The sequence below is a fragment of the Balearica regulorum genome, chromosome 1, assembly GCF_011004875.1.
Source record: "Balearica regulorum gibbericeps isolate bBalReg1 chromosome 1, bBalReg1.pri, whole genome shotgun sequence".
Classification (NCBI taxonomy): Eukaryota; Metazoa; Chordata; class Aves; order Gruiformes; family Gruidae; genus Balearica; species Balearica regulorum.
In genome coordinates this window covers 204498863-204512171 of record NC_046184.1, presented here as the reverse complement: position 1 = coordinate 204512171, position 13309 = coordinate 204498863, and the positions used below count along the sequence as shown (strand labels likewise).

Sequence of the window (13309 nt, the reverse complement as noted above, 5' to 3'; positions counted from 1 at the left end):
ATCACATTGGATGCTTCAAAGGAGTGCAACATACTCTCTCATCACTAACTTCGCACCTACATAAAAACTTAATTTATCTTTATAACTTAACCAAAAAGTGTTTTAGAAACGCAAGAGAAAAATGGGTGCTAAACAAGGTTTAAATATGCTCCATTAGAGATGGAATTATAATTTTTACATGGTGATTAACTGGGAGATGATTCTTCATCTGCATCTTTTTGCTGTAGAACATTCCTCCCAGTGTTACACTGATTGCTCTGGTTTTTGGATTTTTTGGGGGTTTTGTTGTTTGTTTTTTTAACACCAGAGAGCAATTACTCACCATTCAGTATTATATAATTCTGTTTCTGAAAGGAAAATTTGATTAGGCTTTTGCTATGTAAATATTAGGTCTTAGTTTAAACTAGTTCAGGTTTCCAGTCAGTAAAGTCTAAACAATCCCGTCCCATTTTTTAGACAGTTATCTTTGGATGGGATAAACCACCCAAAAGCTCTGCATTCACTGGACAAGGAGCCCAGACTACAAGCTCAGCCTGGATACCTGGTTTCCCAATAGTTAAAGTTAAACTGCAAAGCCATTCGATCATCTCAATATATAGAAGAGGAAGGCAGGCAGGCAGGCAGGCAGGCAGGCAGGAAGGAAGGAAGGAAGGAAGGAAGGAAGGAAGGAAGTTGAAGGCATCATTTGCCAGATGAACCCAGTTTTATTGGAGAGAGATGTTTGACACATTAGAAATCTCCCCTATCAGACTGCTAAGAACCACAGATAAAAGGGCTTTTATCTCATTTGCAACAGTGTAACTCAAGCAATTCATAAGCTTTGTCAATCTGCATCATTTATGAGAAAAAAACAGAATTTGGCTTATGTTCTTTAAAGGGGAGTTCAGAGTTCAAAAAGACAAAACACAAATGAATTCTGAAATTTTATGTGAACTTGCAGGATCTAGTAAAAACTGCACTTTCATTGAACTTAAGCTGTTAATGATCAACATGGGAAACAGATAGGACCGTGTACATTTATTTAAATGTATTTTTCTTTGTATAGTTCAAAGGCACAGTGCTACCAAATAAATAAGCTAAACAGCATGCAATAAGACCTTAACAGTTAAAGCCTCATAGTGCATTTCTACCAATGACTTATGTATTGCTGTAAGGAATAAAAAAGAAAGTTTATATCTTTGGACATATTTAATTAAATAAAGAATGCGAGCGTTACCTGCTCACAGTAAATAAACTCAAGACATTAGTCATTTTAGGAGCTTCATTAGAGGCACTAAGTACGATAAAAGAAATTATACAATTCCAATGGAACAATTAAGATTTCTGAAGTTTTACAAAATATAACCCATTTCACACTAACGATGACAGTTATAATTTACACAGATTCACAGATTCACAGAATCACAGATGGGTAGGGGTTGGAAAGGACCTCTAGAGATCATCTAGTCCAACCCCCCTACTAAAGCAGGATCACCTACAGCAGGTTGCACAGGATGGTGTCCAGGCGGGTTTTGAATATCTCCAGAGAAGGAGACTCTCTGGGCAGCCTGTCCCAGTGCTCAGTCATCCTCGAAGTACAGAAGTTTTTCGTCACATTCAGATGCAACTTGCTGTGTTCCACTTTGTGACCACTGCCCCTTGTTCCGTCACTGGACACCACTGAAAAGAGTCTGTCTCTGTCCTCTGTACATCTAACCTTTAGATATTTATAAGCATTGATGAGATCCCCTCCCAGTCTTCTCTTCTCTAGACTAAACAGACCCAGCTCTCTCAGCCTTTCCTCATACAAGAGCTGCTCCAGTCCCCTCATCATCTTTGTAGCCCTCCGCTGGACTCTCTTGAACTGGTGAGCGCAGAACTGGACACAGAACTCCAGATGTGGCCTCACCAGGGCAGAGCAGAGGGGGAGGATAACATCCCTTGACTTGCTGGCCACGCTTTTTTTAATGCACCCCAAGATACCATTGGCCTTCTTGACCACAAGAGCACATTGCTGGCTCATGCTTAACTTCTTGTCCACCAGGACTCCCAGGTCCTTCTCTGCAGAGCTGCTTCACAGAAGGTCAACCCCTAATCTTTACTGGTGCTTCTGGTTATTCTTCCTGAGGGGCAGGACCCTATGCTTACCCTTACTGAATTTCATTAGGTTCCTCTCCGCCCAACTCTCTAGCCTGTCCAGGTCTCACTGAATGGCAGCGCAGCCTTCTGGTGCGTCGGCCACTCCTCCCAGTTTTGTATCATCAGCAAATTTGCTGAGGGTACACTCTGTCCCTTCGTCCAGGTCATTGATGAATACATTGAATAAGACCAGACCCAGTGTAGACCCCCGGGGCACACCACTAGCTACAGGCCTTCAACTAGGCTCTGTGCCGTTTATCGCAACCTGCTGGGCTCTGCCATTCAGCCAGTTCTCAATCCACCTCACTGACCACTCATCCAACCCAGACTTCCTAAGCTTGCTAACGAGGATGTTATGAGACACAGCGTCAAAAGCCTTGCTGAAGTCAAGGTAGACAACATCCACTGCTCTCCCTTCATCCACCCAGCCAGTCATGCTATCATAGAAGGCTGTCAGATTGGTCAGGCATGATTTCCCCTTGGTGAATCCATGTTGACCACTCCTGATAACCTTCTTTTCCTCCACATGCTTACTCATAACCCCCAGAATGAGCTGTTCCATCACCTTTCCAGGGATGGAGGTGAGGCTGACTGGTCTGTAGTTTTCTGGGTCCTCTTTCTTGCCCTTCTTGAAGACCGGAGTGACATTGGCTTTCCTCCAGTCTTCAGGCACCTCTTCTGTTTTCCATGACCTTTCAAAGATGATGGAAAGTGGCCTAGCAATAACATCTGTCAGGCCCCTGAGCACTCGTGGGTGCATCCCATCAGGGCCCATGGATTTGTGGGTGTTGAGTTTGCCTAGATGTTCTCTAACCCGATCCTCCTCAACCAAGGGAAGGTCTTCCTTTCTCCAGACTTTCTCTCCTACCTCCAGGGTCTGGGTTTCCTAATAGCTGGCCTTATCAGCAAAGACTGAAGCAAAGGCAGCATTCTGTAACTCTGAACTTTAGTATTATTTCTTTATTATTTATTATTATTTCTTTTTAAAAATTTCAGCAACTCCTTATATGTGATTTTAAAGCCATAATGGTGGTCTCAATTTTTAAAGAACTGTAGGTAGTACTGCTTCCAGCATTTTGCAAGAAATTATAAGGGGTGTTTAAGGATGATCATTTTAAAATTTCTGAAAATTGGCACCCTGGTAAAGCATACAAGAATAGATTTACAAGAACTAAAACATTCTAAATCTCTAATGACCTGGGAAATAGTAGAGATATATTATTTATGTCCTAAGATTTTACCTGAAGTATAAAATATGTCAGGTTCCCTGGCACTTGAATTTGAGTTGTCTGTTCAAAAAATGTGAGTGTTAACAAGATAATTCCTGTTTTATCGCTTAGATGATCTGTTCATTGAAATTTTGACTAATTTGAGAAGACGTAGTGCCTAAGCAGCTTTTTATTCCAATATTATTTTTCTTCTCAGCTTATGCTTTGTTTGAGTTTACCAGCTTGACTGTGGAATTCTCTGAAATAAAACTTGAGCAAGTTTTCTTTACCACAAAGCGCTATGTTTGTTATTTCTGCTCTGATTTAACAGTCTCGTGTCTTCTGTAGCAACTTATTACTATGGGGAAAACTTCAATAACTTGGACATTCTGGTTTGTTTTGTTTTTGTTTTTTTTTTCTTCCTTCTTGCTCACAGTTCCAAAGACACCTCCAGCTAATGTAAGTGGCAGAAGTGGAAGGCGACATGAATTAGTAATAGCATGGGAGGTAAGGGACTTTTATGATTAAAGGTTTTGTTTCATGTTTGCTTCTTTGAGGGCAAAGTAAAGAGTAGTGTACTGTGGTTTTCTTACAGCAAATCTTGGCAAGACATGAACACAAAATACTGTTCTTTAAATATGTTCTATAGTTTCAAAGTAATGTGCATTTTCATGTGGTTTGAGTAGAGGGCATTATGGTGAATCCAACCCATCTAGCAGAATCTCCAAAGCTGTGCTAATTCATCAGTCTTTTCTTCCAGATCTACTCCTTAGGTTGATTAGACTTTTCTGGATCTTATGTAAATGCCACACCAGATGAAATAATAGCTAAGGGAAGAGAATGAAAGCCTTGTAATTTTTTTAAAACTTAAATTAAGAAAGAAGTTTTTAAGTCTTTCATAAAAATATAAAACTAAAGACCTGAAATAGACCTTTATTTTGAGAAGATATTTGTGATGCAAGATGCAACACAGATGTATGACTATGCCAGTGGGCAATTGGAGGAGTGGGTGTTGCTTTCTCTGCTAATCTTAAATAACTCAGTAGAACAGAGACTTTTCTTGAGGAGTTTTCAAAACTTCTAGATTCATAATGAAGAGTTTCAGATTCAGAAAACATACATACATATGTATATGTTATATATATGTATGATATATATATAACACCAAGAAAAAATCCATAAGATAAAGACATGGGGTTTTAATGAAAAAAGTTTTAGCCCAGCCAAGTTGAGGAGAGCTTCAGATGATGAAACACACAGAATTCTGACTAACTGCTTAAAATGGCAGATTTTAGGACATCTGAAGAGACTGTCTTCTGTCGGCACATCTGCCTTCTCTGACATCAGCTACCTGAGACAGCTGAGACAGAGCTGATTTCGGTTTGCTTTATAGACTATAACTATAAAGAGCAGCATCTCTTCTATTGGGAGAGAATTTGCTGAATTCCAAACAAATACATCAGGTGGCCAGAACTGTATCTGATGTAAACTGGCCTAATCCCAGTACCTAATATGGTATATTAGTATATAGTATTCATATTAAGTGTGTTTATAGTGTCCCCCAGGTGACTGGAGTGGGGGACTATTGGACTGTGTTATATCTCCCTCTCTGTCAAGGGTTAAAGTTTTCATAGATTCATAGAATCATTTTGGTTGGAAAAGACCTTAAAGATAATCAAGTCCAACCATTAAGCTAGCACTACCAAGTCTACCTCTTTTTCTTCCAAAAGAAACCACCCATGGATGTCCCATCCTACAATACAGATACGACAGTTAAGAATTAGCAATTCCCATAACATAACTTTGAGTACATATTGGCTTTTTTTCCACAGAAGCCAGCTGATGCTTCTTCACTTATAGCTAAGGAGTGCAAACTGCCAATAAGGCAGAAGGTGTCAATCCTTCCCCCTTGTTTCTGGTTAACTCCTTATTTCCATCAATACCTAGTGCTTTTCTTTCTCGTGTTAATATTTTCAGCACATTATTTTTTCACATAACTCTTAAACTGCATAAAGTCATTAATCAAATTAAGCTTACAAAAACATCATGGCATTTCATCTGTGTCGAATATAAATTGTGAAGTGGGCATATTTACATTTCTTAATTGTTTGAAATATTGCTACCATTTCTAATTATAGTCACTGTCTCTTCAAGAAATGGTAAAAAACCACACAAAAACATGCAATTAAGAGTAAGTGCTGAAATTTCTGCTAAAGAACTAATCCTAGCGCATTGGATAACACTCCAACAACTCACTAGAGACTACTGTGCTGTCTGGACTAGCCACTGCAATAAGGCACAACCATAGTGTAAGTTAGCATAGCTCCAGCATAGTCAGTTTGTGCTTTTGGCATGATCCAAAAAAGTCTTATTGGAATCAGGCAATAGGAATTCAACAAAGTTCTGTGAAGTCTGAAGAGATATTGACATGGTATATGGGTCTCTGGGAATTCAGGAAAAGATTAACCTACCTAGGCTCCTGAAATATACTCAGCAGGTTCAAACAAAATTTTATTCACACAACTTTAGTTCACAAACTGTATATTTGACATTTGCAAGGGTTCTGCTACTTCTTTCTCTTCTCTACTTCTGGCTTTTTTTATAGTAACTGTCTACTGCCAACTCTTTAAGTAATGCAAGACTCCTCCTTTCTCAAATCTCAAATCACTAGATGACAAAGTCTGTCTTGTTTTTGCCTTGTCTGCCTTTGGAGACCTTTTTTTTTTTTTTTTCTTCAATGCACAGTACACAGCTTCAGAAGGATGGGTAGAAAATGTCTGCAAGAGGGGTGCATGGTGATGAGACATTCACATGCAATGTGGAAGGGAGAGGATTCAGTGTCCCCTGTGCCCCTGCTTTGATTCACATGTTCATCAGCTGCAGATCTAGGATGGGCACTGCAAGGAAGGGAGCTTAGACATCCCTTTTTTGGCATTTCCTATAGGCCTAATACACTGACAACTGTTAAACATAACCTAATTCCTAAACTAGTCCATTGACTTTATAAGAAATGCAGGCAGTAAATTAGCATGAAAAATTCCATTCCTTGAGCTGGACGTGTAAGATTTAGCTTTCGCAGTGCTCAGCCTCTCAACAGATAAATCCCTTTGCTGACTGCCTGCTTATGGCAGATGTGTCCCAATTTAAGTAGCTAATTTCACAGATCCTGTGAGAAGAGAAAAGCAAATGAGATTTTTTTTTCACCAAGACTGAGTTTGAAAGTTAGGACAACTAGATTTATTACATTATATCCTAAGACTCAAATTGAACCCTATACTTACATGCCTAAGACTTGACACCCCATTTGGATATAGAAATGAGGCTGGCACCTAAAACTCAAGAGACTCCCACTGCAGTGTCACTCACATCATATTTGAGGAGCCCTTAACAATATGTTGCTCTATATTTTTAGTAAGATCACTGGAAGGGCCTGTTCTACTGATAGACCACTGGTTAAATTATTAACCACCAAGTGGGAGATATAGAAGATAAAATCTTTCTGAGCACAAGAGCTTATTCAGTCCTAGGACAGTGACCTACCTATGGTGATCATAGATTCATAGAATCACAGAATCATAGAATGGTTTGGGTTGGAAGGGACCTTAAAGATCACCTAGTTCCAAGCCCCCTGCCATGGGCAGGGACACCCTCCACTAGACCACGTTGCCCAAAGCCCCATCCACCCTGGCCTTGAACACTTCCAGGGAGGGGGTATCCACAACCTCTCTGGGCAACCTGTTCCAGTGCCTCACCACTCTAACAGTCAAGAGTTTATTTCTAACATCTAATCTAAATCGACCCTCCTTCAGCTTAAACCCATTACCCCTTGTCCTGTCACTACACTCCCTCATAAACAGTCCCTCACCAGCTTTCCTGTAGGCCCCTTCAGAAACTGGAAGGCTGCTATAAGGTCTCCCTGGAGCCTTCTCTTCTCCAGGCTGAACAATCCCAACTCTCTCAGCCTGTCCTTGTAGAAGAGGTGCTCCAGCCCTCTGATCATCTTCATGGCCTTCCTCCAGACTTGCTCCAACAGGTCCATGTCCTTCTTACGTTGGGGTCCCCAGAGCTGGACACAGTACTCCAGGTGGGGTCTCACAAGAGCTGAGTCGAGGGGGAGAATCACCTCCTTCGACCTGCTGATCACAGATGATTAGGTGAAGAAGGTCTCTTACAAGGTTCCTCTTCAGAAGCAATTGTCCCTATGTGTTCCCAGGCATGATAAGTAAAATCCTGTAATGCAACTGTAAGGGATCACCCTCACACAAGCAGCTAGATAATGGTCAGCCACTGAATGACTGTTTTCTAAATTAGTAAAACCATTTCTGATCGTTACCTGAACTTCATTTTTTAGCCAGTGTCAGAAGAGTTTCAGAATGGAGAAGGATTTGGTTATATTGTAGCCTTCAGACCCAATGGAACACGTGGCTGGAAGGAAAAAATGGTGACCTCTTCAGATGCCTCAAAGTTCATCTACCGAGATGAAAGTGTGCCACCTCTGACTCCTTTTGAGGTGAAAGTCGGTGTTTACAACAACAAAGGAGATGGTCCCTTCAGCCCTATTGTGGTCATCTGCTCAGCTGAAGGAGGTCAGTTCAACAAGAAGTTAACTTGCATATTATTAACTCTATTAAGCTATTTTTCATATGTGTCCTATTATACCATGCTTTTTCAATCTTAAATTTCAAAATTCTTTGCAGAAGTACTAAGTAACATTAAACACGTTTTGCAGGGTAGGAGGTGAACTAACTTGCCAAAGCTACCCAGAAAGCAAGTGCAAATTTTAGGAATATAGGAATAGACTTCAAGCCACATCAGTCCTAAACAAAAAAAAAGTCTCTTTTAATGAAGGTTCATCCCTAATACAAAATCTGTAGTCTTAACTTTAAACTGGGATGCTCTAACAATGAGCAAAGAAAGGCTGATATTTTCTAATGTTTCTAAGGTTCATAATACTTTTTTTAATGGCTTAATCAGACAGCAGGTCAAGACTAAATAAATCCACTTATGATTGTTAATTTCCTGGTTAATGGATACTAAAAGTGCATAGAATGCAATTTTGTTCCTATTTTTATTAATTTTTTCTATTATTTTTTCTCTTTTTTAGTTCATTAGTATAAAAGTTCTGTATTTATGTTAACGTCTAAATATTCAATATGAATTATAGGAATAGTTCAGAAGAACAAGTGAAAAAGCTTTTCTCCAGAATAACGCCAGGTGATATACTGAAAAATTAGAGGAACAACAAAACAGTTTATTACAGCTATGTTCCGGGCAATATGGAGACTGAGGACAATAGACATTTCACTTGCTGTGAAAAAAGGGAGAACTGGTTTTGAAAGAGTCACGGAATTTCCCACTTAAGGAGCTAAACAACTGAAGGCACATTTTCTCAAGGATTTCTGTTGAAGAGGAGATATTAAATAAAGATTGACAGTACAATATATTATGGTCCTAGGGCTGATCCAGCAAACCCTTAGCTTACTTGCTTTTCATCACACACTCAATTCACTGCTCTGCAAATGTCTAGAATAAAGGCTTAGGATAAAAGTATTAAAAGTTAAGGAAACTTTATGTTACATATTGAAAGGTTCCCCACATGTACAGATGGTTCTACAATTTGTCTAAGTCTAAAACCTGTTGCCTTTGCTAAGCACACAGGAAAAAAACAAGAGTTTGCATAGGCCAGGTTCTGGACAAGGAAGAAATTTCTCATTTATTAAGAATGAATGCATCTCTCTCTTCTGTATGACTGTGACTGCATACTGTATGCTCTCTGATCTACGCTCAAAGCGCATCTGTGGTGGCTCTGAGTTGTGCCTAGGCAGGCAGCTTGGCAGGTGGCATTAAGATGTTCTCCTCTGTGAACACAACTGACTGCCTTCTGATTACATAAAGTCTCTCCGACTCAGGCAAAAAGCTTAAAAAATGACCTTCCAGTGAGTAAAGAATCTCAGAAAACATGAACAAAACACTGAGCGCTTTTTCATAAGTAGAGGGGCTATTCCTTTTGTCTCTAAGTCAAATATTTAGAAGATAATATGATACCAATGGTTACTGAGGGATTAATGATGCTGATAACCTAAAGTTGAAGGGGGGAAAAGCCTGACTGGTTATAGATGTTTTAAGACATTTCTTCTCCTTCTTTGGCCTTTTAAGTTCATAGGAAACATCATCAGGATACAGCTAATGGGAGAGACTATCCAGGAGCTAAAGATGCAGATGAATGTAACGGAGGAATAGAAAACAGACTGGAGAAGCAGAAAAAAAGCTTGTACAAAGCCAGCTGAATAACCCAGGAGGAAAAAAGCAAATGTGACCCTCTGGAAAAGACAGCTTAATGCAGTATAAAAGTTTGAAGGAGGTCTTTCCTGGAGACCTTAGGAAAGGAAGAAAGCAATCAATCAAGGAGAGAATAAAAAAAAAGGGAGGGCAGATATTTTAATGAAGTAAAAGAGATGATGGCAGCCAGGGACGAGTTCTGAAGAGGAAATAAGGATGATACACAGAAGATGCAGGATAAAAAAGAAAAAGATGCACAACTATCTTCAGTAAGAAGCCAGAACAGAAGGACACAATAGACATGTTTCAGCATCAGGGAAAGACTAGCCTTCATAAAGGAACCCTTTAATAAGAGAAAGAGACACCAGAACATATGGAGAGCACAGCAGTTAGGCTGTCTGCCAGAGGAAAGTTACAATGTGCGGGCCTGAGGCTGAAAAGGAGCATGAGCAGAGCAGGGAGAAATCTTCTGGCTACTGTCTGCAGGAAAATAATGGTATCAGATTCATGCTAGAACATACTGGAACAAAGCACTGAACTTCAGTGCAGGCACAGATGATTTTGATCCATAGAGAATAACAATACTCTATGTAAAGGCACAAGATACTGAAAATAAAACAATGAACAAAAGCAGTGTTAAACACTGGGGGTTTTAACGTTTATATATTCTTTGGAGATTTCTCTTGATTACTACCTTCCACTCAAAGACTGAGGGGTTAAGAATGCCAAGAGTACTAATATGAGCTTTCAGTATCAGGGAAATCATATGCAATCTCTATGTGTGGTGTTAAGTCACTGCAAGAGGAAAATTTGGAAAATCAGAAATATAGCAATGTAGAAGGAAATATAAAAGAATAAAAGTATGATTGCAAGAAGATGGAAAAGAGCAATGGCCAGGTAGGCTTGCTTTCACAATCATGACTAGACAAACTATGAGCTACATAGGAAAAACAAAAGTAAAAATGGTTGGATGTCGTAACACGCCGATGATGTTATAACATATCTGGAAATACAAAATCAGTGTTTGGATAAAACAGAGTATCCTTGGGTTCCACGCCAGTTGGGGAAAAGGGCAATTAACTGTAAGTCAAACTAGAGGTCAGTTGCTGATGGCCCTGATAAATTTGGATGATGAGAAAGACCTTTCTAATTTTAGGTAAATATTATAGGACATTGCTATTTATGAGATAATTTAGCTGCTCAGAGTAGTTTGGATAGTAAATGACCTTGTGTGATAATTATCCGGCTGTGATAATTAAAAGATTTTTTTATCCAGTACTGAACAACAGAGAAGAAATAAAGGTACTATGGTCCTGTTTTGATGAATAATTAAGACAATATAGAAAAGCTGATCATAACAAATAACAGTGGAATCAGTAAACATTAAATAGTAGGAAATTATTTAAGAAGCTGGAATTAACAGTTGAGACTAGAAATTAAAGTGGTTTGGAATGTCTCTGAGCCAAAGGTGTAAAAGTTTATACTACAAGAAATGGTACATTTCTAAGGCAGTACATTACATCTGAGGATCTAAAGATATACCCACTAAAAGATATTCAGAATAAGAAAAAAGCATACATAATAAAATCCAAATAATGAAAGGGATACGAATAACACAAATATTAGCAAAAACTAAGGTGAAAATAAAAAGATTTTTTTAAAGTTGAGAAAGTATATAAAGCATGAAAAAATCTGAGGTAAATAAGTATTGGTATTAAAGATAATCATGAAATGGACCAACATTAATTAAATACTTTATCATTTATTTTGAATAAATAAGATGACATAGACAGGATAGCTAATAAGAATCTGAAAGTCTGCAAATTTTTACATTTGTAGTGTAAACTTCTAGTATTATCAAGTGGTCAGAATTTCAACCCATTCCAATTTAAGCAATACAGAATTTGCTGTTCAAATGTACCATAAATTAAATTTAATCTGTTTTTCTACTCATGACTGCCATGGATGGTGAGAGCTAGTCCCCTGGGGCAAGATCTTTTCCATCTCAAAATAATGAAAACAAATAACAGTTGGCAAAAATAAATTTTAGTTAAGCTATCAAGAAAAAAAAATAATACCTTTACCACCAGACTTGTGAAAGACTTGGTAGGCTACTGGCAGAATTTCTTAAAGATCAGTCTTAGATTATATATATTTAATATTCATAATACTAATAGAATAGCTGGTTATGATATTGCTGTTATAACAACTTCAAGATGAACTGGCAATACATGGAAGGATCTGAAAAATACATAGAAAAAATGTGAATTAGAGGTCTAGAGAAAAAAGAACATGAATGACATACAAGCGCTAGGTCAAGTCCATAAGGAGTTGTAACAAGCCAGTCCTTTACAAAATGGGAATCTAAAAGCTAGAACCTACACACAAGAAAGACTCAATTTTTTTAATTTTTATCAGGACATCAATCTGATAAAATTATCACAAAGCTTTGCTAAAATCTTATCTACAGTTCTGGTTGCTCATGCTCAACAAAGAACTCAAGATGGTACAGGTTCAAAGGACTAACAGGATCATAAGGAAATGAGTAGAAACTAGGACAGCTTGTTTCTTTTTACCTAGTAAAAACAGGCTGGGTTTCGTTAAGATGCTGCCTGAAAATCAGGGAAGTTGTTAGGGATGGTGAAACGCTTTTATAGGTAAAGGGCAATGATGCTAAATCTTTTTCTCTCTCTCTCTCTTTTTTTTTTTTTTTTTTTTTTTACCAAGTGAAACAGGCCAGCCATTCTTTACCCTTGAAGCCAACTGGCCAAAAAGAGTTCACATAAGCACACTTGAACACTGTCACTCTCCAGACTGTGGCTGCATCCACATACCTCCTGGGAACCATCCCTGGCCAGGCACCAGCTTCTGCCTGGTTATATTTTGCCGCAGCACTAATTTGCCAGAGTAAATATTTCGCCACAGATCATGCTAAATATTTCATGCTATGGACAACTGTACATCCATGCTCAGGCTGGTGTCTTGTCTCCCTCTTCCTGTTTAGTTTACAAGTCTAGACACAGCCTATCAGCATGGCATGGTTTAACTCCAGCCAACGACTAAGCACAACACAGCTGCTTGCTCACTCCTCCCCTGGTGGGATGGAGGAGACAATCGGAAGGTTAAAAGTGAGAAAACTCATGGGTTGAGATAAGAACACTTTAATAATGGAAATAAATAAAATAAAATAATAAAATAAAATAAAATAAAATAAAATAAAATAAAATAAAATAAAATAAAATAAAATAAATATTGTCATGAAAAGGAAAATAACAAAAAGAGAGAGAAATAGAAGAAAAACAAATTATGAAAATAAAAAACAATTGCTCACCACCTGCCAACTGATGCCCAACCAGTCTCCAAGCAGCTATCACCATCCCCCAGCCAACTTCCCCCCCCAGTTTATATGCTGAGCATGATGTCACATGGGATGAAATATCCCTTTGGCCATTTTAGGTCAGCTGTCCTGACTGTGCCCTGTCCCAGCTTCTTGTGCACCTCCAGCCTTCTTGCTGGCAGGGCATGAAAAGCTGAAAAGTCATTGACTTAGTGTGCTACTTAGCAACAACTAAAACATCAGTGTGTTATCAACATTATTCTCATCCTAAATCCAAACACAGCACTATACCAGCTACTAGGAAGAAAATTAACTCTATCCTAGCCGAAACCATGACATAGCACAAGAATAAATACTAATTAGAATG

The 13309-nt window shown here is 38.6% G+C and overlaps 1 protein-coding gene across 2 annotated transcripts in view; it reads left to right on the top strand.

Annotated features, from left to right (window-relative positions):
* The window catches only part of CNTN5 (contactin 5), a 678480-nt gene that overhangs the window by 645068 nt on the left and 20103 nt on the right, over positions 1–13309 (top strand). For both annotated transcript variants that reach the window (XM_075742340.1, XM_075742341.1), the window contains 2 exons: positions 3763–3833; positions 7678–7912. In XM_075742340.1, the coding sequence (XP_075598455.1) occupies positions 3763–3833; positions 7678–7912 (306 nt within the window). The remainder of the gene's footprint in view (positions 1–3762; positions 3834–7677; positions 7913–13309) is intronic.